The sequence below is a fragment of the Ranitomeya variabilis genome, chromosome 1, assembly GCF_051348905.1.
Source record: "Ranitomeya variabilis isolate aRanVar5 chromosome 1, aRanVar5.hap1, whole genome shotgun sequence".
In the NCBI taxonomy this organism is placed as follows: Eukaryota; Metazoa; Chordata; class Amphibia; order Anura; family Dendrobatidae; genus Ranitomeya; species Ranitomeya variabilis.
In genome coordinates this window covers 969,544,607-969,563,655 of record NC_135232.1, presented here as the reverse complement: position 1 = coordinate 969,563,655, position 19,049 = coordinate 969,544,607, and the positions used below count along the sequence as shown (strand labels likewise).

Here is a 19,049-nt window from a genome sequence, read left to right as displayed (position 1 = left end):
GTAAGAATATCCTTTACTTTATTTTTATTTATTTTATTTTTTTATTTATTTCTGTTTCTGCATTTTGTAAAAAGAATAGGCCTTATGGTTTCAGGAATTGTGTGAGTAAACTCCGGCACACCAAGATTGCTTAAATAATTGATATTGTTTTATTTAAAAAAAAAATACGATGGTGGGATTCCACTCAAAAGATTCTGCAAATTATATGATAGCCATATGTAATGTTTTCCCAACGTTTTGGCACATTTAGCCTTTCTCAAGGGACATCTGTCTTTCTGCAATATATATAAGTGAATAAAGCTTAAACACAAAACAAAGAACATAACAATACATGATACATAAGAGAATAATATTGTATATAATATATTAGGTCGTATACAACTTACCAGAGGATCTGAATCCATGACCTGTCCTATGGTTTTTTCCTATGGACAGAGGGGACGCACTTCCTCAGTTTGCAGTTATCTCTCTTTTCTGTTAGTTGATGCTGTTTTAAAAAAAATACATCAGATGAGACTCTACATATATTTATTGTACATATAATATAAAGGATCTCATGTAGTTAATATTTTATATATCTATACAGATGGTTGGATTTAGATCCTCTGATAAGTTGAGAAAGGCTAAGGCTGTGTGCACACGTAGCATATTTTTCGCGGTTTTTCGCTATAAAAACGCTATAAAACCGCATAAAAAACGCTACCATTAAGTATCCTATGTAACAGAATGCATTCCGCATTTTTTGTGCACATGCTGCATTTTTTTCCTGAGCGGAATCGCATTCCAGAAAAAAACGCAGCATGTTCATTAAAATTGCGGAATCGCGGCGATTCTGCAGCCATAGGAGTGCATTGATCTGCTTACTTCCCGCATGGGGCTGTGCACACCGTGCGGGAAGCAAGCAGATTATATGCGGTTGGTACCCAGGGTGGAGGAGAGGAGACTCTCCTCCACGCACTGGGCACCATATAATTGGTAAAAAATAAAAGAATTAAAATTAAAAATAGCGATATACTCACCCTCGATGTCCCCCGCAGTCTTCCGGCCTCTCCGCTGCACGCTGCCGCTTCGGTTCCTATAGCTGCTGGGCGGTGAAGGACCTGCGATGACGTCACGGTCTTGTGATTGGTCGCAAGACCGCATGTGACCGGTCACGTGACCAATCACAAGACCGTGACGTCATCACAGGCCCTTCACCGCACAACAGCTATAGGAACGGACGCCGCTGAGGTCTGCAGGTGAGTATAACCGTGTTTTTTATTTTTTTTATTATTTTTAAACATTCTATCTTTTACTATAGATGCGGCATAGGCAGCATCTATAGTAAAAAGTTGGTCACACTTGTCAAACACTATGTTTGACAAGTGTGACCAACCTGTCAGTCAGTTTTCCAAGCGATGCTACAGATCGCTTGGAAAACTCTAGCATTCTGCAAGCTAATTATGCTTGCAAAACGCTAGTTTTCTGCGGGTATATGCATGCTAATTCTGCATGCGATATACCCGCGGCAGGAGGCGCAGAATTGCCGCGGAAATTTCCGCGGCAATTCTGCAACGTGTGAACTTAGCCTAAATGTGCCAAAACATTTGGAAAACATTACATATGTCTATCATATAATTTGCAGAATCTTTTGAGTGGAATCCCACCATCGTATTTTTTGAAATAAAACAATATCAATTATTTAAGCAATCTTGGTGTGCCGGAGTTTACTCCTACTATATTGGACTTATTTTCTCCTGAGCACCCTCCTTTTGGACAGTGAGCACCCTTATAATCGTTTCTTCAGGAATTGTGTGTCTGCAAACAACAGATTTTGGGTCTGTTTTATTATAAATGTATGTAGGTCAAATGCCATTACAATTTCTCTTTACTTTGCTCATAGCTCATTACTGCGTGCCCTTACCATCAGACTCTGCTGTCTTCATTCTGTCTGCAGAGATGCCCTCTGGTTACAGGGAACATCTGATTTCTCAAAGTGATTGGCTGTACCATTGTAGGTCACTGATTATCTGCCTTATTTCCATTGCATTACTGTACAATGAGTACTTGTGACCTAATTTAATTTTACATTTTTGATATCTAGGGAGCATCCCTTTTTGCGTCATGGGTCAGGTTATTTTTGATTTATGTGTTTTGTAACCAGGGAATATATTGGTATAATTACAAGCTGAGCAGCCCTGTGTGTGTCATGTAAGGTAAATAAACATGAACTGGGATGATAAGATTGGAGCGTGTGTAGGAACAATGTAGGAAGGGTATTGTATGGCTAGTTTTGTGTATGCTACTCGTTCTTCACGTATGGGAAAAATTGTAGGTTTTATTTTATTATTCTTATTATACTTGTTTCTGCTTCTAAAATGTTGGTGACCGTCCAGGAAGCAATTTCCTACATAACTATTCTACCAGCTTATACTAATCCTTCCTGTTTAATTTCCATTATAAATGGCTTCTTTCAGAATAGAAAGGTAGAAACATTTTTCTCTTTTTCTCCAATGGAAGTAAATTTACTGATGTCGGAGACCGGTCAAAAGAAATGCTTGTGAAGTTGAAGGGATACTTGTAAGCACTCTGCAAACCTTCAACCATCCTGGAGAGCCATTACCTTCATTGGTGCCTTAATTGAAGATCCAGTACCAGACCAGCTTGGATAGGGAGAAATACAGGATTTGTTTCTGAGAGAAGTTATAGGTGAATTGTATTAAGCGTTTCCACTGATTTTGGAAATCATGGAGATTTTGGATTCAAGCCCAAGGTCCTCCACCAATGTCTACTACTTATTTTGCTTTCCCTACTATTCGCCCAACTTCTGATGTAATTGTGAATTACAGGTCTGCTAGATGAATCGCCTGCGTTTTATACCTTATATATATGTGATGTCCCTATAGTCTAACAACACTCCTTTTTTCCCCTGACAGTTTGATGGCATCCATGTTGTCAGTGGATCTTTGGATACCTCAATCAGAGTCTGGGATGTGGAGACTGGGAATTGTATCCACACTCTTACTGGGCACCAGTCATTAACCAGTGGAATGGAACTGAAGGACAACATCCTTGTGTCTGGAAATGCAGATTCTACTGTTAAAATCTGGGACATTAAAACAGGACAGTGTTTACAGACATTGCAAGGTAATAAGCGCTCCATCATTGGCCAAACCATCTCCTTGTGTTATCAAGTAAGCCACGAGGCTAGACCCAGAATATAGTGACCATTAATGGCTGATCTTTTTTTATTTTTCACTGTTTTAGTACAGGGATCCACTATATGGAGCATCTTTCTGCCTGTATGTAGGTTATACAAGATGTTGCCTGCAGTTCACAAAGCCCAAACAGATTAATATATTAAGTCTATAAAATAACAATTTGCGTTTGGAGATGTCAAATCTGTTCACGCTCTAGAAATCTCGGCGATAAGTGTCTGCTGTGAAACTTGCATTAACATAGTTTAGAATTTAGATTTAATACCAGATGCTTTGAATAAAGTCATTTAAAGTGCCATAAAAGTAGTTCATTTTGGTTCAGAAGGAAAATATTTGCAGGGAAATAAAAAGCTCCGTTGTCCTCTGCATCTAATCTTAGGAGAGGAAATCCTCCCCATTCTAGTCTCTTGATTTATTTGACTAGACAGCTTATGCTGCTTCCCAGTCTAATTAAGTCATTGGGTCTAATAAGGTGCTATTAAGCCCCGAGTAATGGAAGAGATGTTATTTTTGATATGTCAGTCTTGAGAATTTTTTTCATGGTCTGCTAGCTAAAGTTATCATTATTGTAAAGGGGAGTTTGTTTTCTGTTGTAGTGCTGTATTGTTTTCACTGTTTTACTTTTTAAAACCTAAAACTTGTTTAATGTTAGAGGTCAAATTTTCATTTCCCATTCATTATTTGGGATGAAATGGGCAAATCTTAATTCTGTCTGTTTAGATATTGTAATATTCAACTTGACTGTCTTAACCTTTGTCAAATGTATTTCAGTGACTCATTCTAGATAATAAATTTGGTACATCCAAGAAAGTTATAAAACCGAGAATATAAACATAATGTGTAGTACTGCATTAAATAATTAGCTGACCCCTTTTTATATCAAAAAAGCACAAGAGTATCTCACCGCAACAACGTGTACCCAATCGGGATAGTCCCTAACTCTAGTAACTTGCCTCACTTTGTGTCAGCTGGCCCCAAAATAGTCCTGGGAATGACTTTCACCCCTGTCTGTAAGTAGATAAGCTGCATAGCTCAAGGGGGTGGCCACAATCCCAAATGCATAGAGAATAATAAACTTGTAGCCAAACCAAAAAGAAGGGCCAGCACACCTGTTACTACTAGGTCTAGGTGCACACATACATTGTGGCCATTAGTAGACAGATCTAACAATCTACAGATCTACAGTAAAAACAACCATAACTTTGGCATATCCAAGAAACTTATCTACTCTACCTGTTGGTTGACTTTTTTATGTCAAAGTGTAGATGCAATTTTAGTGCGCTTAGTCACATTTTATGCCACTCCCTCTTCCCGCTAGGGCAGGTCTCTTTGTTAAGTGAGGCACAAAAAATATCAAAAACAAAGTTGACACAAGACGCGTATGGTAATTTTGGGGGGCTCTTACCATTATTATGGTAGGTTTATATTTCTTCATCTCCCCCCAATGTGGTTTCTTTCTAAAGTTGTTTTAGTAATCCAAATGTCTGAATGGCATTAGATTGAGTTGATGAACCTTGTGAATGCCAACAGTAGACTTGCATCATTTCAAGTGTCGCAAATCAATGGATTTGGTCATAATGGACTCCCCTTATGTTACCTTCTGATTTGGCTGCATAATGTGTGCAGATATAGAATTCAGCATTGGTTTATTTTGTAACTTTTTATTTTTTTTTATATAATCACCCACTAAACTTTTTTTTTTTCTATAGGTCCTAATAAACATCAAAGTGCTGTGACTTGTTTACAGTTCAACAAGAATTTTGTAATAACGAGCTCAGATGACGGGACTGTAAAACTATGGGACTTGAAAACAGGTGAATTTATTCGGAACCTGGTCACATTAGAAAGTGGAGGAAGTGGAGGTGTTGTGTGGCGAATTCGGGCCTCCAACACGAAGCTTGTATGTGCTGTCGGAAGCAGAAATGGGACTGAGGAGACAAAGCTGCTGGTGCTGGACTTTGATGTGGACATGAAGTGAAGGCTCGGGAAATTAATTTGTCCAAATTTCTAGACTGCATAATTTCCGTATTTTTTTTTTTTCTGCCTCCCACTTCTTACCCAGCCCTTCCCTCCAAAAATATCCATTGGCCTTGGCAAAACAGGATCTAGGCTTGGGACAACATACGGCAAAGACCTACTCATGGTGTATGAGAAGACATCTTGTCACAAAATGACTTCCCATTTTTACGTGGGCTACCTTTTTTTTTTCTTTTGCTAAAAGTAGGACTCTCCAAATGAAACCAGATGCATTTTTTTCTAGCAGTCTCCAATTGGTCATAGGGCAGCCTAAGTAGCTGGGCTGTCCTAAAAGCTAGACCCTAACTAAACGCATCACAAATTACTGGTTGACTTCAGACGAGAGCAGTTGCAACAAAGTCATTTTCTTGTTTTTCCAAATGCTGAAAACAAAAAAACTGTGAATTTTTTTTTTTTTTGTACAGTTTCATCACTTTTTTTGTGGACTATTGCCAATGTCAATCAATCACAGTATTAGCCTCTGTTTCTCTACTTCTTGTTGCTTCCATCTACATGTTTCAATGTATATGTTGCTCTGGGGTGACAAGCTTGTCCTTATGTTCTCAGATGGATATAAATCTTGATGCTGGTGCTAGCAAGTAGGTCTTTTCTAAATGGGATTGTTGTCCCACAGCTGTACTGTATTCCCAGTGGCCAAACCTATTTATGCTGCTAAATGAAAGGAGAGGAAAAAAAAAAGCAAATTTTTTTTTTTTTTATTATTATTTTACTGCTGTGACGTTTTAGTCCCAGACTGAATTGCAAATTTCTTCTAGTTTGGATACCGAAAATAGACTTTTGCCACTGAAAATTGAATCCACTGTGCCTCTAAGAGGCCGAATGTGGGCCAGTTTCAGATAATTAAGAGTGAAGTTTGCTTGCAAAGAAAAAATGAAAAAAGATTTGAGTGTGTAAAGCTTATTTTCTTTTTCTTTTCTTTTTTTTTTTTTTCTTTTTTGAGCAAAATGTAAACACATTCCTTAGAACAGAGGAGTTGTTGTAGCCTGTTCTTTTGGGAACTTTTTGTTGTGAGGCTGTGGTGAATGTTAAACTATATATTTAAAAATAAAAAAAAGTACATAACACAACTGACAAAAACAAAACTGATCGGACTCCATAGATGACAGTATTTGGGGGAAAACAGCTGTTACAGTCCAACAGGGCATGTTGACAAATGAAGCAGAAGGCAAAATTTGTTTTTTTTTCCTTAGTTTTTTTTTTGCAGTGCGAGCTTCACGTGCAAATATAACACAAATTACAAATATCATATAAGTTGCCTCATGTTCCAAGAGTCACAACTCAAGCCGAACTGTGAAAAGTGGTTTAACACTGTATCCTATGCTTTTTTTTTTTTTTTTTTTTTTTTTTTTTTTTTTGTTCCTCCTCATAATTTTTTTTTTTTTTTGTTCTTCATTATTTATAGTCTGGTTTTAAAATAATCAGATTCCATTTGGTTAATTTTCCAGTTCTGTAACAACATGTGATGGAGGAAAACAATGTTTTAAAGGGATTGTGTCTATGGTTTGATTCACTTAGAAATTTTATTTTCTTATAACTTAAGTGCAATAAAATGTGTTTTTTTTTTCATGTTACAGACTTTTATTGGTGCCTTTTTAACAACTTATGAAACATTACACATTATGTAAAAAGCCATTGGAGATTGCACATTAAATTTTAAGTTTACATGGCGGCATTATACAAAAGAAATCACTACATGTGTTTTTGGTTTTGTCTGGTATTACAGCTTAATTTTATTGGAGGGAGTTGGGCTGAGCTGCAATATCACATACAACTCGCTGACATGTGAAGTTGTTTTGTTAATCTTCTACACCCTATAGTATTTAAAGGGGTATTCCAGTGGGAATGTGTCACCCTATTCACTGACCAGGTCGCTTCTATGCCCCTTTCAGTGGAGCAGCAGTACACATGATCAACCATTGCTTCATTAATTCTTTATTGGGCTGCCGGAGATAGCCGAGTACAGCACCAGAACATCCTGTGAAACTTGACTTGCTTTAAATAGTCCAGCTAGTCAAATAAATGGCAAGTTGTCATTCTGGAGCTAAAAAAAAACAAAAAGGACGTGCCAAACTAGACATAAAGAACAATCTCAACCGGTTTACTCATATTGTTCAGTCCGATTCCGTCATGGCAATTTTTCTGTTCTTGCATTTTCTTGTTTTTCCTCTGAGAGCCCAAATTTTTTTCCCATTTTTCTAGCCACCTAGCCATAAGAGGGCATGTTTTTTTGCAGAATTAGTTGTAGTTTTGAATCCCTACATTTGTTTTACCATTCAACGTTCTCGAAAACGGGGAAAAAAGGTGCGGCAGAATTGTACAGAAAACAAACAAACAAAAAATTCCAAAATAGTTTTTTGGATTTTGTTTTCAAGACATTCATTGTGCAGCTAAAATGAGCTGGCAACATGATTTTCCAGGAAACTTTAATTTTGAGGATGCCAAACTTGGATGTTTTAATTTTTTTTTTTTTTTTTTTGTAAATGGTAAAAAATGAAATTGAGCTTTGTGAGGTATTTTTTTTCACTTCACTGCGTTGTTGTTGCGGCAACCACAATTTTTTTTTTAATTGTCAACTTAGGAGACATGGCTTGAACCAGAAATATTGCAATACCACAGTACCCCCAGTGAGTGGTGTTCAATAGCAGTGTATCCCCATAGCAGTGGGCAAATGCTTGTACTGATATAATTGTGGTAGCCAAGTAACTATTTCCCTTAGTTTTAAATACCTAATACTAATATATTGCAACGTATAAACCTGTATTTATCATATCAATTCCGTTAAACGACAACTCCATTACAGGTCAATAGTTGTGAACTAGCGCTTAAAGGAACACTTGTTTCTTGGTTATCAGCCTGTCCAAACAGGCAATCGCCCAACAAATTAGCAAGCCTAAAAAAAGTTTGCCCCATGTATAAAATCATCTCCTTTGTAAAAATGTGATGTGCTTATAATATGATCTCTGCACACTGATCTATTAAATTACCGGATGTTCTGTGCACTTGGGAGTCTAAACAAGACATTAGTCTTGGTCAATAGTACTGTTTCGCCATTACTGTAGCGGTGCTTATCTATTGCGAGGATTTAACCCTAGCGCTCAGCCGCAGAGTCCAACACCATGGTGGAGCTACCAGAAAAGGTATGGAACATTAGGATGTAATGCACTACTTGTGCACCAATGATTAATATGCACTCCTCAACAATGAAATTGCAACACAGAGAAGAAAGTAAAAGTTTTAAAATTATGGAAATCACAGGATGGGTAGGCAGGTTAGTCATAGGCTCAGAAAATGGAAACAAACTGTTCAAAACAACTTGATTTATTCAATACAAAGTATTAGCGCCACATACAGAAATCCCCACACTTACACGCCTTTGCAATAATGTTGCTAATGCTTTTCTGAGGAATTCTCTTGTACATGCAAAGGAGTCATTTTACAACATGACAGTGCCAAGCTGCATGTTGCTCGTGCTACTGTGAGCAACTTGTGTGGCCTAAACGTGCTACCATGGCCTGTGGCGTTTCTGGACTTGGCTCCCATACAGCACATCTGGAACGTCATTGACTGGCAAAAGTTGCTGCCAGCAGTGGATCTTGAGGATTTGCCCAAGTGCATTCAGCATGGCGGAACATTCCTCAGACAACCATTAATAACCTCATTGATGGCAGGCATAATTTGCATATTATTAACTTATTTATCGATCTTGTGGCATACATAATTCGACTAAATTACGTTCTTTCAGTGTTGAGTGTAGTTTTGTGAGTGACAAGCATTACGTAGTGTAAAAGAAAACAAAGTGTTTTAAAATAACAGCTGTAACATTTGTAAGTGGGTTGCAAATAAAACTTGCATCAGAGAGCGCTGAAAACATAGTTCCCATTCTTCACATCTAATAGCCCACTGCATAGCCTGTCCTCCCACAAACTACATCTGGCTCAGGCCAAAGCAATTGCTAATTTCAATCAACTCTGCATACTAAGAAAAAAGAGCCAGGCAATAAGACCTTTGAAATGTGCAGCACAATGCTAGTACCTAATAGTTAGAAATAGCCCAAATACGTAAGAATTTGACTAAAATCCTGCTGTCATAGATTCTTTTCTCCTATAGTGCCTCAATCTTCTAAAATGCCTATAAGGTGGGACGGGAGCTTGGGTTGAGAAGTATGAGTGGGCGATGTTTCAAGTGTAGAGCCTTAATAAATCATCAGGGCTAACGCCATACAGTGCTTTCCAGATAAATCTCAGCCCACATGCCCTGTTCACTAGAACTGCATGAGCGGCCCTGAACGCCTTCACTGCTTTATAAGCTTAAGGTACCGTCACACTAAGCGACGCTGCAGCGATAGCGACAGCAATGCCGATCGCTGCAGCGTCGCTGTGTGGTCGCTGGAGAGCTGTCACACAGACCGCTCTCCAGCGACCAGCGATGCCGAGGTCCCCGGGTAACCAGGGTAAACATCGGGTTGCTAAGCGCAGGGCCGCGCTTAGTAACCCGATGTTTACCCTGGTTACCAGCGTAAAAGTTAAAAAAACAAACAGTACATGCTCACCTGCGCGTCCCCCAGCCTCTGCATCCTGACGCTGACTGAGCTCCGGCCCTAACAGCAGAGCGGTGACGTCACCGCTGTTGCTTTCACTTTCAGTTTAGGGCCGGCGCTTTAGTGTCAGGAAGCAGAGGCTGGGGGACGCGCAGGTGAGCATGTACTGTTTGTTTTTTTAACTTTTACGCTGGTAACCAGGGTAAACATCGGGTTACTAAGCGCGGCCCTGCGCTTAGTAACCCGATGTTTACCCTGGTTACCAGTGTAAAATATCGCTGGTATCGTCGCTTTTGCTGTCAAACACGGCGATACACGGCGACCTAGCGACCAAATAATGTGCAGACCTTCTAGCAGCGACCAGCAATTTCACAGCGGGATCCAGATCGCTGCTGCGTGTCAAATACAGCGATATCGCCATCCAGGTCGCTGCAACGTCACGGATTGCTGGCGATATCGCCTAGTGTGACGGTACCTTAATTCTTAAAAGTTCCATTGTCCCACGTCTATGTTGCTTTAAGGAAGCGTTCGTCAACAGGAATTTCTTCTGACATATTCGGGAGTTGATAAGAACTTATTTTTTTCACCTAAGATTAGGAAAACTTACTTCTGCCTAATGGAAAGTAATGCAAGAGTATAGGCAGATCCATGGGGGGTTTTTTAGGAATTTTTTTTTTTAATGCTGACAAACTTTGCCACAATGAGTGCCTTATTTTATGCATTTTTTTTGTTTAAAAAACAAACAAACTCAATGAACAGTAAATATAGTCACGCTAGTTGTCAGATTGCAGCATTTTTGGCATGGTCCTTAAAGGGAATCTGTCAGATTTGTTTTTTATGTTTAAGAGTAGCGTAATGTACAGCGAGGGAGCCTGATTCCAATGACAAGTCACTTGGCTTACTGGGTGCAGCAGAGCTAAGAAATCTATTCTCGCCCACACCAGGCCCTGTGTACATAATACTAAATGTCCATGGAAGGGTGGTTTGCCCAATAAACACACTCATAGAATACAACAATATCCATCTAGGTGCAATTGCCCATGGATAGTAAGTGGTACAGGCAGAAAAGTTTTCTTTTTTAAATATATTTTATTGCAAAAATTATTAAAAACCTAATCCATAAACAGGGATAAAAAAAACCTCCATAGGGAGGGACAATTTATACAGACACAATGTAAATTGGCCACAAATAATGACTCCTCCTATGTATACCAAAAACAGCATATGACAAGAAAACAATGCATTATAAGGAGAACAAGCCAATATATTTATAAATGCATATATGTATTAATACAATATAGCTCTGTCCACCAAATCCTCTCTATATTAAGAGCCATAGTCTTATCTCTATATATGGGTGTACAAATATACGGTTAGACAGTAAAAGACCGCCATTGTCACATATAATAGGAATCATTGTGTGCAAATACTGCAGTATATAAAATGCTAGTGCCGACAATGACAGTCTCCTGTAGTAAAAGGAATTGCTGAAAAATGACATTATAGCAAGTGCTAGTGCCGATAGGTGGACATATTATAATAAGAAAGCTTACCGCCAAATAATGCCTGTGTCTGGTGTCCTTCCCTCCCGCCCAACGGGCTCCGTTTCGCTGCTCGCTTCTTCCGGGGGCGTGTGTGGCGCTGCATTAATAGGCCGTGCGGGACTGTGATAGGAGGCGCCTCCGGATATAATGGCGCATGCGTTAGGACCTGTGGAAAGCGTGACTTCCGGGAGATGCCTGTTGGAACGCAGTGGAGCACACTGTGATCACATGGTAGGCACACCCGGAAGTCAAGGGGAATCTGACCCAGCGCATGCCCACTTAGGAGGTGGGAAACTGATGTAAAAACCCGCAGAATAAAAGGCAATAGTATGTATAGTGCGGCAGGAATACCAGCGGAATAATATAAAGAAGTGCTTATATTAAACAAATATAATAGTAAAGTGCACAAACGAAAAAGTGCCCATAGTAAAAATCTATAAATACAATTATATAAATGAATTCCTCCAAATGTGTATATTAAACAAAATAATAGCACGTGTGTGACTAAATTGTTGTAAAGCTACATAAATATATTTTAATACACCACAAACACTACAGACAATCATATGTGATCAGGACTATATAAATAAATGAATAGTATATGCATACCTAAATGAATAATATATGCATACATATGTGTACATAGTCTATTGACAGTGGGCTGCTTATCACAGGGGGCATAGTCAGACCATGGTTCACGGCACTGTTGTAACTTAGTAGTGAATATCTCCTACTGATAAAACCTTCATTGTAAGTAAGTACGCAGCTCACAGCAAAAAAAAAAAGTGACACATTATGGAATTAAGTATCTCAGCTGCTACCTCATGCTGTCCTCACAATACAGCGCATAAACCTACTGACAGATTACATTTAAGCATTCAGTCATGTAGAAGTATGTCAGCAGAGAACTAAGGTTAGCAACCTGATCTGTCCCAGCTTCAGCTGGTAGTTGACTGGACCCCTCTTTGCGGAACTTAGTAGTCTTTTGTTCTACCACAGACGGAGCACAGCAGGGAGGCCCGCCGCACCTGTGCAGTAGCATTTTCAAATGTATTTTTATTATTTTGGAATATCAGGATAACCCCAAACCGCCACCTGCCTGCAGGTTTTTTTAATATGTATCTAATATATAATTGCCTAGAATACTACTTCCTGCAATTTGTGCCAACTTCCGTGGCTTTGTCCGGAGCTAATGTCCGGAGCTAATGTCCGGAGATAATGTCCGGAGATAAGTGACATCACCAGTGTCCTACACCCAGGCAGAGCACAGGGGCCCCAGGCAGCATATGGGGCCCCAGGCAGAGCACAGTGGTCCCAGGCAGAGCACAGGGGCCCCAGGCAGCCTATGGGGCCCCAGGCAGAGCACAGTGGCCCCAGGCAGAGCACAGGGGCCCCAGGCAGCATATGGGGCCCCAGGCAGCATATGGGGCCCCAGGCAGAGCACAGTGGCCTCAGGCAGAGCACAGGGGCCCCAGGCAGCATATGGGGCCCCAGGCAGAGCACAGGGGCCCCAGGCAGAACACAGGGGCCCCAGGCAGAGCACAGGGGCCCCAGGCAGCATATGGGGCCCCAGGCAGAGCACAGGGGCCCCAGGCAGCATATGGGGCCCCAGGCAGAGCACAGTGGCCCCAGGCAGCATATGGGGCCCCAGGCAGAGCACAGTGGCCCCAGGCAGAGCACAGGGGCCCCAGGCAGCATATGGGGCCCCAGGCAGAGCACAGTGGTCCCAGGCAGGGCACAGGGGCCCCAGGCAGCTTATGGGGCCCCAGGCAGAGCACAGTGGCCCCAGGCAGAACATGGGGCCCCAGGCAGAGCACAGTGGCCCCAGGCAGAGCACAGGGGCCCCAGGCAGAGCACAGGGGCCCCAGGCAGCATATGGGGCCCCAGGCAGAGCACAGGGGCCCCAGGCAGCATATGGGGCCCCAGGCAGAGCACAGTGGCCCCAGGCAGAGCACAGGGGCCCCAGGCAGCATATGGGGCCCCAGGCAGAGCACAGGGGCCCCAGGCAGCCTATGGGGCCCCAGGCAGAGCACAGTGGCCCCAGGCAGAACATGGGGCCCCAGGCAGAGCACAGGGGCCCCAGGCAGCATATGGGGCCCCAGGCAGAGCACAGTGGTCCCAGGTAGAGCACAGGGGCCCCAGGCAGCCTATGGGGCCCCAGGCAGAGCACAGGGGCCCCAGGCAGCATATGGGGCCCCAGGCAGAGCACAGGCCCCAGGCAGAACATGGGGCCCCAGGCAGAGCACAGGGGCCCCAGGCAGAGCACAGGGGCCCCAGGCAGAGCACAGGGGCCCCAGGCAGAACATGGGGCCCCAGGCAGCATATGGGGCCCCAGGCAGAGCACAGGGGCCCCAGGCAGCATATGGGGCCCCAGGCAGAGCACAGCGATATTTTGGACCACTGTGCGGTGTTTCAGACCCCCTGTGTGATGTCTGGGGCCCTGTTCTTAAGTATATTAAAGATTAAAGTAACGTATATTAAAGTATATTATAGATCAAATTTGACACGTTTATGAGCACCATTGAGTGATATACTCAAGAATGACATAATTTTTCAACATTTTATGGTTTCAAACTGTAAACACTCAGAGTTTTTTTTACTTCAACCAGAAAACCTTAACGGTTCATAAAAAACTTGACTGTTCAGGATATGATAAAAGTCATAGTATTCTGAATCTTTAACTTATAAAGATACCTTTACATGGGGTGATTATTGGTTCCAGAGAGGCTTTCGGCCGATAATCGTACACATGGCTGGTGACAGGACAATACAATATAAACGTTCAAAGGTAAACACTGATAACATTAAAATCTAATATATAATTGCCTAGAATACTACTTCCGGCAATTTGTGCCAACTTCCGTGGCTTTGTCCGGAGATAATGTCCGGAGATAAGTGACGTCACCAGCGTCCTACACCCGCTCAGGGTGGACAAAGATATATGCCTTCGTGGTGCGCGGCACTTTTCTGATTGGTTGCCGCCTGCCGCGAGCGACCAATCAGAAATGTGCCGTACTGTCAAGAATTGTCAAGAGCTGGTGAGTGCAGCCATTTTTTGTTCTTTCTTACTATTATTTATTAATTGTATTATTCTTACATTTGAATAAATAAAGTATATATGGATTCTAGACTCCCGATTCTTTAGAATCGGGCTGCCATCTAGTATATAATATTCATTATGTAAACTAGGGGGCAGGTCAGTGAGGGATCAGTGACCTGTCAGAAGCCATCAGTATGAATACCTAAGCAGAGCACCATATGAATACGGCTCCGGAGCACGAGTATACCATTAACTCTAAGCTGCAAATAAAGATTAAACAAGACGGATTTCATCAACCAAGGTATCATTTTATTCAGTATAACGGCGCCAACCTGACACTGCCTGTAGGTTATTAAGCACAATCCTGCTGACAGGTTCCCTTTAAGTATACAAATATAAAAAAACAATGAAGATTGATGATATATAAATTGATCCTAGTACTAAGAGGTGCATAGAGCATCTAACATTGGTCTATAAAAATGTTAGTGTCACCAGGATACAGCACCATAAGATTGCGGTGTCTGGTTTCACAAACTCCAGCACTGTTTAGAAGTACTTCACCATCTAATTAAAAAGTGCAGTTTTTTTCTTGCTGGAAGAGCAAGGCTTAATCTGTTCAGTTGAAATTCCTGGAACTTTCCTATCTGGATTTTCTCAGCTGTTCAGTGTTGGCCACTCCCCTCTGCTATATATGCTCACGTCTGACACTTAGGAATTCTCAGTGCTAGTTGTTACTGGCAGGTTTGGAGTTAGAGGTGTACTTCGTGGTTGAAGTTGGCGGTAGGAGATTTATTCAGGCGATTTATTACTTGGAGTTTTGTTTTTGTGCACATCCTCATCCTCTCCTATTTGGTTTCTCCTTCCTTTTACTACCCTATGTTCTACTCTGTTGTTTGGAGATTGTATTTTGTATGATTGTTATTTTCATTTATCCCGGTCCATCTTTCCTTGTTTGTCTGATAAGTGTTATCCTATACACTTCAGCTTACCATCTCATTGAGTTGGGGAGGGAACAGATTAGCGATGATATAGGAGCAATAGGCTGCTTTCACACATCAGTTTTTTGCCATCAGTCACAATCCGGCGAACTTTGAAAAAACAGATCAGGCAAAAGTTGCCGCCGGATTTGTTTTTTTCTCATAGGCTTGTATTAGCGACTGATGGCCTCACATTTCATCCTTTTTTTGCCGGATCCGTCGAAAATTGGTTTTCCGGCAGCCGGAGAGAACAGACATAGTAAAGTTTTTTTGTGTCCATTGAAAAAATGGACAGCAACTGAACAGTCGCCGTCCGTCATTTGCTAGAATGCAACCCTATGGTGACGGATTCCGTTTTTTTAAACTGAGCATGCTCGAATTTTTTTATGATCCAATTAGCTGGATCAGCTAGTCGGAACCCTCAAAAACGGATCCGTCGCATCAGTTTTTCACAATCTGCGAAGAATCTGTTTTTTTTCAACATTTGACGGATTGTGACTGGCAAAAAACTGATGTGTGAAAGCAGCCTTAGGCATGAACCCGGCGTCTCCACCTGCTTAATACCTACGGTATTGTGTGACAGATATACTGTGGAAATAAAACACCTACTGTACAATAGAATTGATACAATTGTGCACATGTCCGAAAAAAAAAAAAAACAGCTGTGTGCATGGCCTCATTGAATTATATGGGGGTGAGTGCTATCCATCAAAACATATCTACTAGGACTCCACATGGAATTAATTATTCATAAGAGTCTTTCTTATATTTTTATACCATTTGTAACCATGGTTTTGTAAGGTGACCGTGGTTGAACTGCTGCTCCATGTCAAAATTGGTTCATCCAGGTGTTTTGATACATAAACTTGGACTTCTGGTTCCTGGATTCTTCCAGCAAGATGACTACTACCAATCTGTGAATATACCATGTTCCAAATTATTATGCAAATTATATTTTTCTCGGATTTTCCTAAATGGTTGGTGCAAATGACAGTCTAATAAAAGTCATCACCCGTTAGAGTTTACATCGTATTTTATTGAAGAAACCTCCCAATCATAACAGTATAATCTCCAAAATGAATAAAAACTCAGAATGCACTGTTCCAAATTATTAGGCACAGTAGAATTTCTTAATATTTGATATGTTTTAAAGAACTGAAAATGCTCATTTGTGGAATTTGCAGCATTAGGAGGTCACATTCACTGAACAAAAAAAGCTATTTAACTCCAAAACATCCGAACAGGCCAAGTTACATGTTAACATAGGAACCCTTCTTTGATATGGATCGCCCCGTCAGGGCAGCGGGGTACTCGGTACCGGATCCTGCGGTTCTCAGGGGGATGTCACGGTGGCAGACCCGGTCCGTAGCCCTGGGAAGTCCGTGTAAAAAGGGAAAGGTCTTTAAAGGGATAAAGTTTGTGTTCGTGACACCACCTGTGGTATTCGGTCAGGGTGACCGACGCTGCTTTAAGGGGTCCGCTGGGTTGATGTTATGGCAGCTAGATGGTATACCTTCCCACAGGTGAAGTATATCCCCAGGGCTTCCTGGTGTGTGGATGGTGAGAGGCACAGTGAACGAGGACACAAGGTTGCAGTCTCTTTATCTTTACTGAAGACTTCAGCATCCACAGTCCAGAGCACCAGACCACAGGGTAAGCAGAGTCCAGCCGGTTTGGAGGCTAGTCCAGAGTCCCCTTGTCCAGGTTGAAATCAGTAGCCTTCCTCTAGCGCTGCAGTGTTGTAGTCCCTTACTGCTAAGCTTCTCATAAGGTCCTCACAACTGTTGTAGATGTTATTTCTCTCTCTCTCTGTCCCCCGGATAGGATAGGACAAACCCGTATGGCTGGTGGCTTGAGGCTGTTTATAGGGACTCTATCATGCCCCAGCCTCTAAGGGGTGCCACCGTGCCTCCTGGGTGTAGGGCGGACAGGTAACGTGAAATTAGCTGTCCTGCCGGTCTCTGGAGCAAGGCATAAAGATCATTACTCCCTCGGTGTTCTGGCTACCGGGCTTCTGCGCCTCAGAAGGAGGCAGCCTGTGTTGGGCTGGTCCCCTTCTGATATCCACTCCTTTGCTACGACTTCTTTTACACGCTCGCTGCAAAACAATTCTGCCTTCGATATCTCTTTCTAAGAGCTGCAGCTCTGAGGGCATGCACAGCTCCGTGTCCTTCTCCTTTGCTGTCTGACAGGATCCCACCCCTGTCAGGGACCAACTAACTGAGCTGAAGTCAGCCAGCAACTCACTAACTTTCCCTACAGGCGACCAGTTTTACCAATGTGGGGAGAGACCTAATAAATAGGAGCAAGAGCTCCCCTGACGGCCTGGAGTGTGAAATGTGTTGCATGTTTGTGATACCTGGATGCAGTTATCCTTCTTTGCCTCCAAACGTAACACCACTCTCCCCTAGAGGAGAATGACATTACTGCAACGACCAGGACCCTGGGGCGCTGCAATATCGCCTTCACAATTCTTGCATCCATTTAACTTGTGAGTTTTTGGAGAGTTTCTGCTTGTATTTCTTTGCATGAAGTCAGAATAGCCTCTCAGAGCTTCTGTTTTGATGTGAACTGCCTCCCACCCTCATAGATCTTTTGCTTGATGATACTCCAAAGGTTCTCCATAGGGTTGTGGTCAGGGGAAGATGGTGGCCACACCATGAGTTTATCTCCTTTTATGCCAATAGCAGTCAATGACTCAGAGGTATTCTTTGCAGCATGAGATGGTGCATTGTCACGCATAAAGCTCATTTTGCTCCTAAAGGCACGTTTCTGCTTTTTATACCATGGAAGAAAGTTGTCAGTCAGAAACTCTATATACTTTGCAGAGGTCATTTTCACACCTTCAGGAACCTTAAAGGGCCCTGCCAGCTGTTTCTCCATGAGTCCGGCCCAAAACATGACTCCTCCACCTTGCTGACATTGCATCCTTGTTGGGGCATGGTGGCGATCCACCAACCATCCCCTACTCCATCCATCTGGACCATCCAGGGTTGCTCGACACTCATCAGTAAACAAGACTGTTTGAAAATTAGTCTTCATGTATGTCTGGGCCCACTGCAACCGTTTTTGCTTGTGAACACGGTTTAGGGGTGGCCGAATAGTAGGTTTATGCACCACAGCAAGCCTTTGAAGGATCCTACACGTTGAGGTTCGAGGGACTCCAGAGGCACCAGCAGCTTCAAATACCTGTTTGCTGGTTTGCAATGGCTTTTTAGCAGCTGCTCTCTTAATCCGATGAACTTGCCTGGCAGAAACCTTCCTCATTATGCCTTTACTAGATGGCAGCCCGATTCTAAAGAATCGGGAGTCTAGAATCCATATATACTTTATTTATTCAAATGTAAGAATAATACAATTAATAAATAATAGTAAGAAAGAACAAAAAATGGCTGCACTCACCAGCTCTTGACAATTCTTGACAGTACGGCACATTTCTGATTGGTCGCTCGCGGCAGGCGGCAACCAATCAGAAAAGTGCCGCGCACCACGAAGGCATATATCTTTGTCCACCCTGAGCGGGTGTAGGACGCTGGTGACGTCACTTATCTCCGGACATTATCTCCGGACAAAGCCACGGAAGTTGGCACAAATTGCCGGAAGTAGTATTCTAGGCAATTATATATTAGATTTTAATGTTATCAGTGTTTACCTTTGAACGTTTATATTGTATTGTCCTGTCACCAGCCATGTGTACGATTATCGGCCGAAAGCCTC

At 42.1% G+C, this 19,049-nt stretch overlaps 1 protein-coding gene and 1 long non-coding RNA gene across 5 annotated transcripts in view; one reads left to right on the top strand and one right to left on the bottom strand.

The window, feature by feature from the left end:
• Nucleotides 1-6,797, top strand: part of FBXW7 (F-box and WD repeat domain containing 7) — a 211,932-nt gene extending 205,135 nt beyond the window's left edge. For all 4 annotated transcript variants that reach the window (XM_077279331.1, XM_077279332.1, XM_077279335.1 and 1 more), the window contains 2 exons: nt 2,916-3,126; nt 4,907-6,797. In XM_077279331.1, the coding sequence (XP_077135446.1) occupies nt 2,916-3,126; nt 4,907-5,175 (480 nt within the window). In that variant the 3' untranslated portion in view covers nt 5,176-6,797. The remainder of the gene's footprint in view (nt 1-2,915; nt 3,127-4,906) is intronic.
• LOC143792770 (uncharacterized) lies at nt 18-11,372 on the bottom strand. Its single transcript, XR_013219928.1, has 3 exons — nt 11,325-11,372; nt 387-487; nt 18-275 (listed from the first exon to the last, which is right to left on the bottom strand). It is a non-coding gene; the product is annotated as an uncharacterized LOC143792770 (long non-coding RNA).
• Between the last annotated feature and the right edge of the window lie 7,677 nt (nt 11,373-19,049).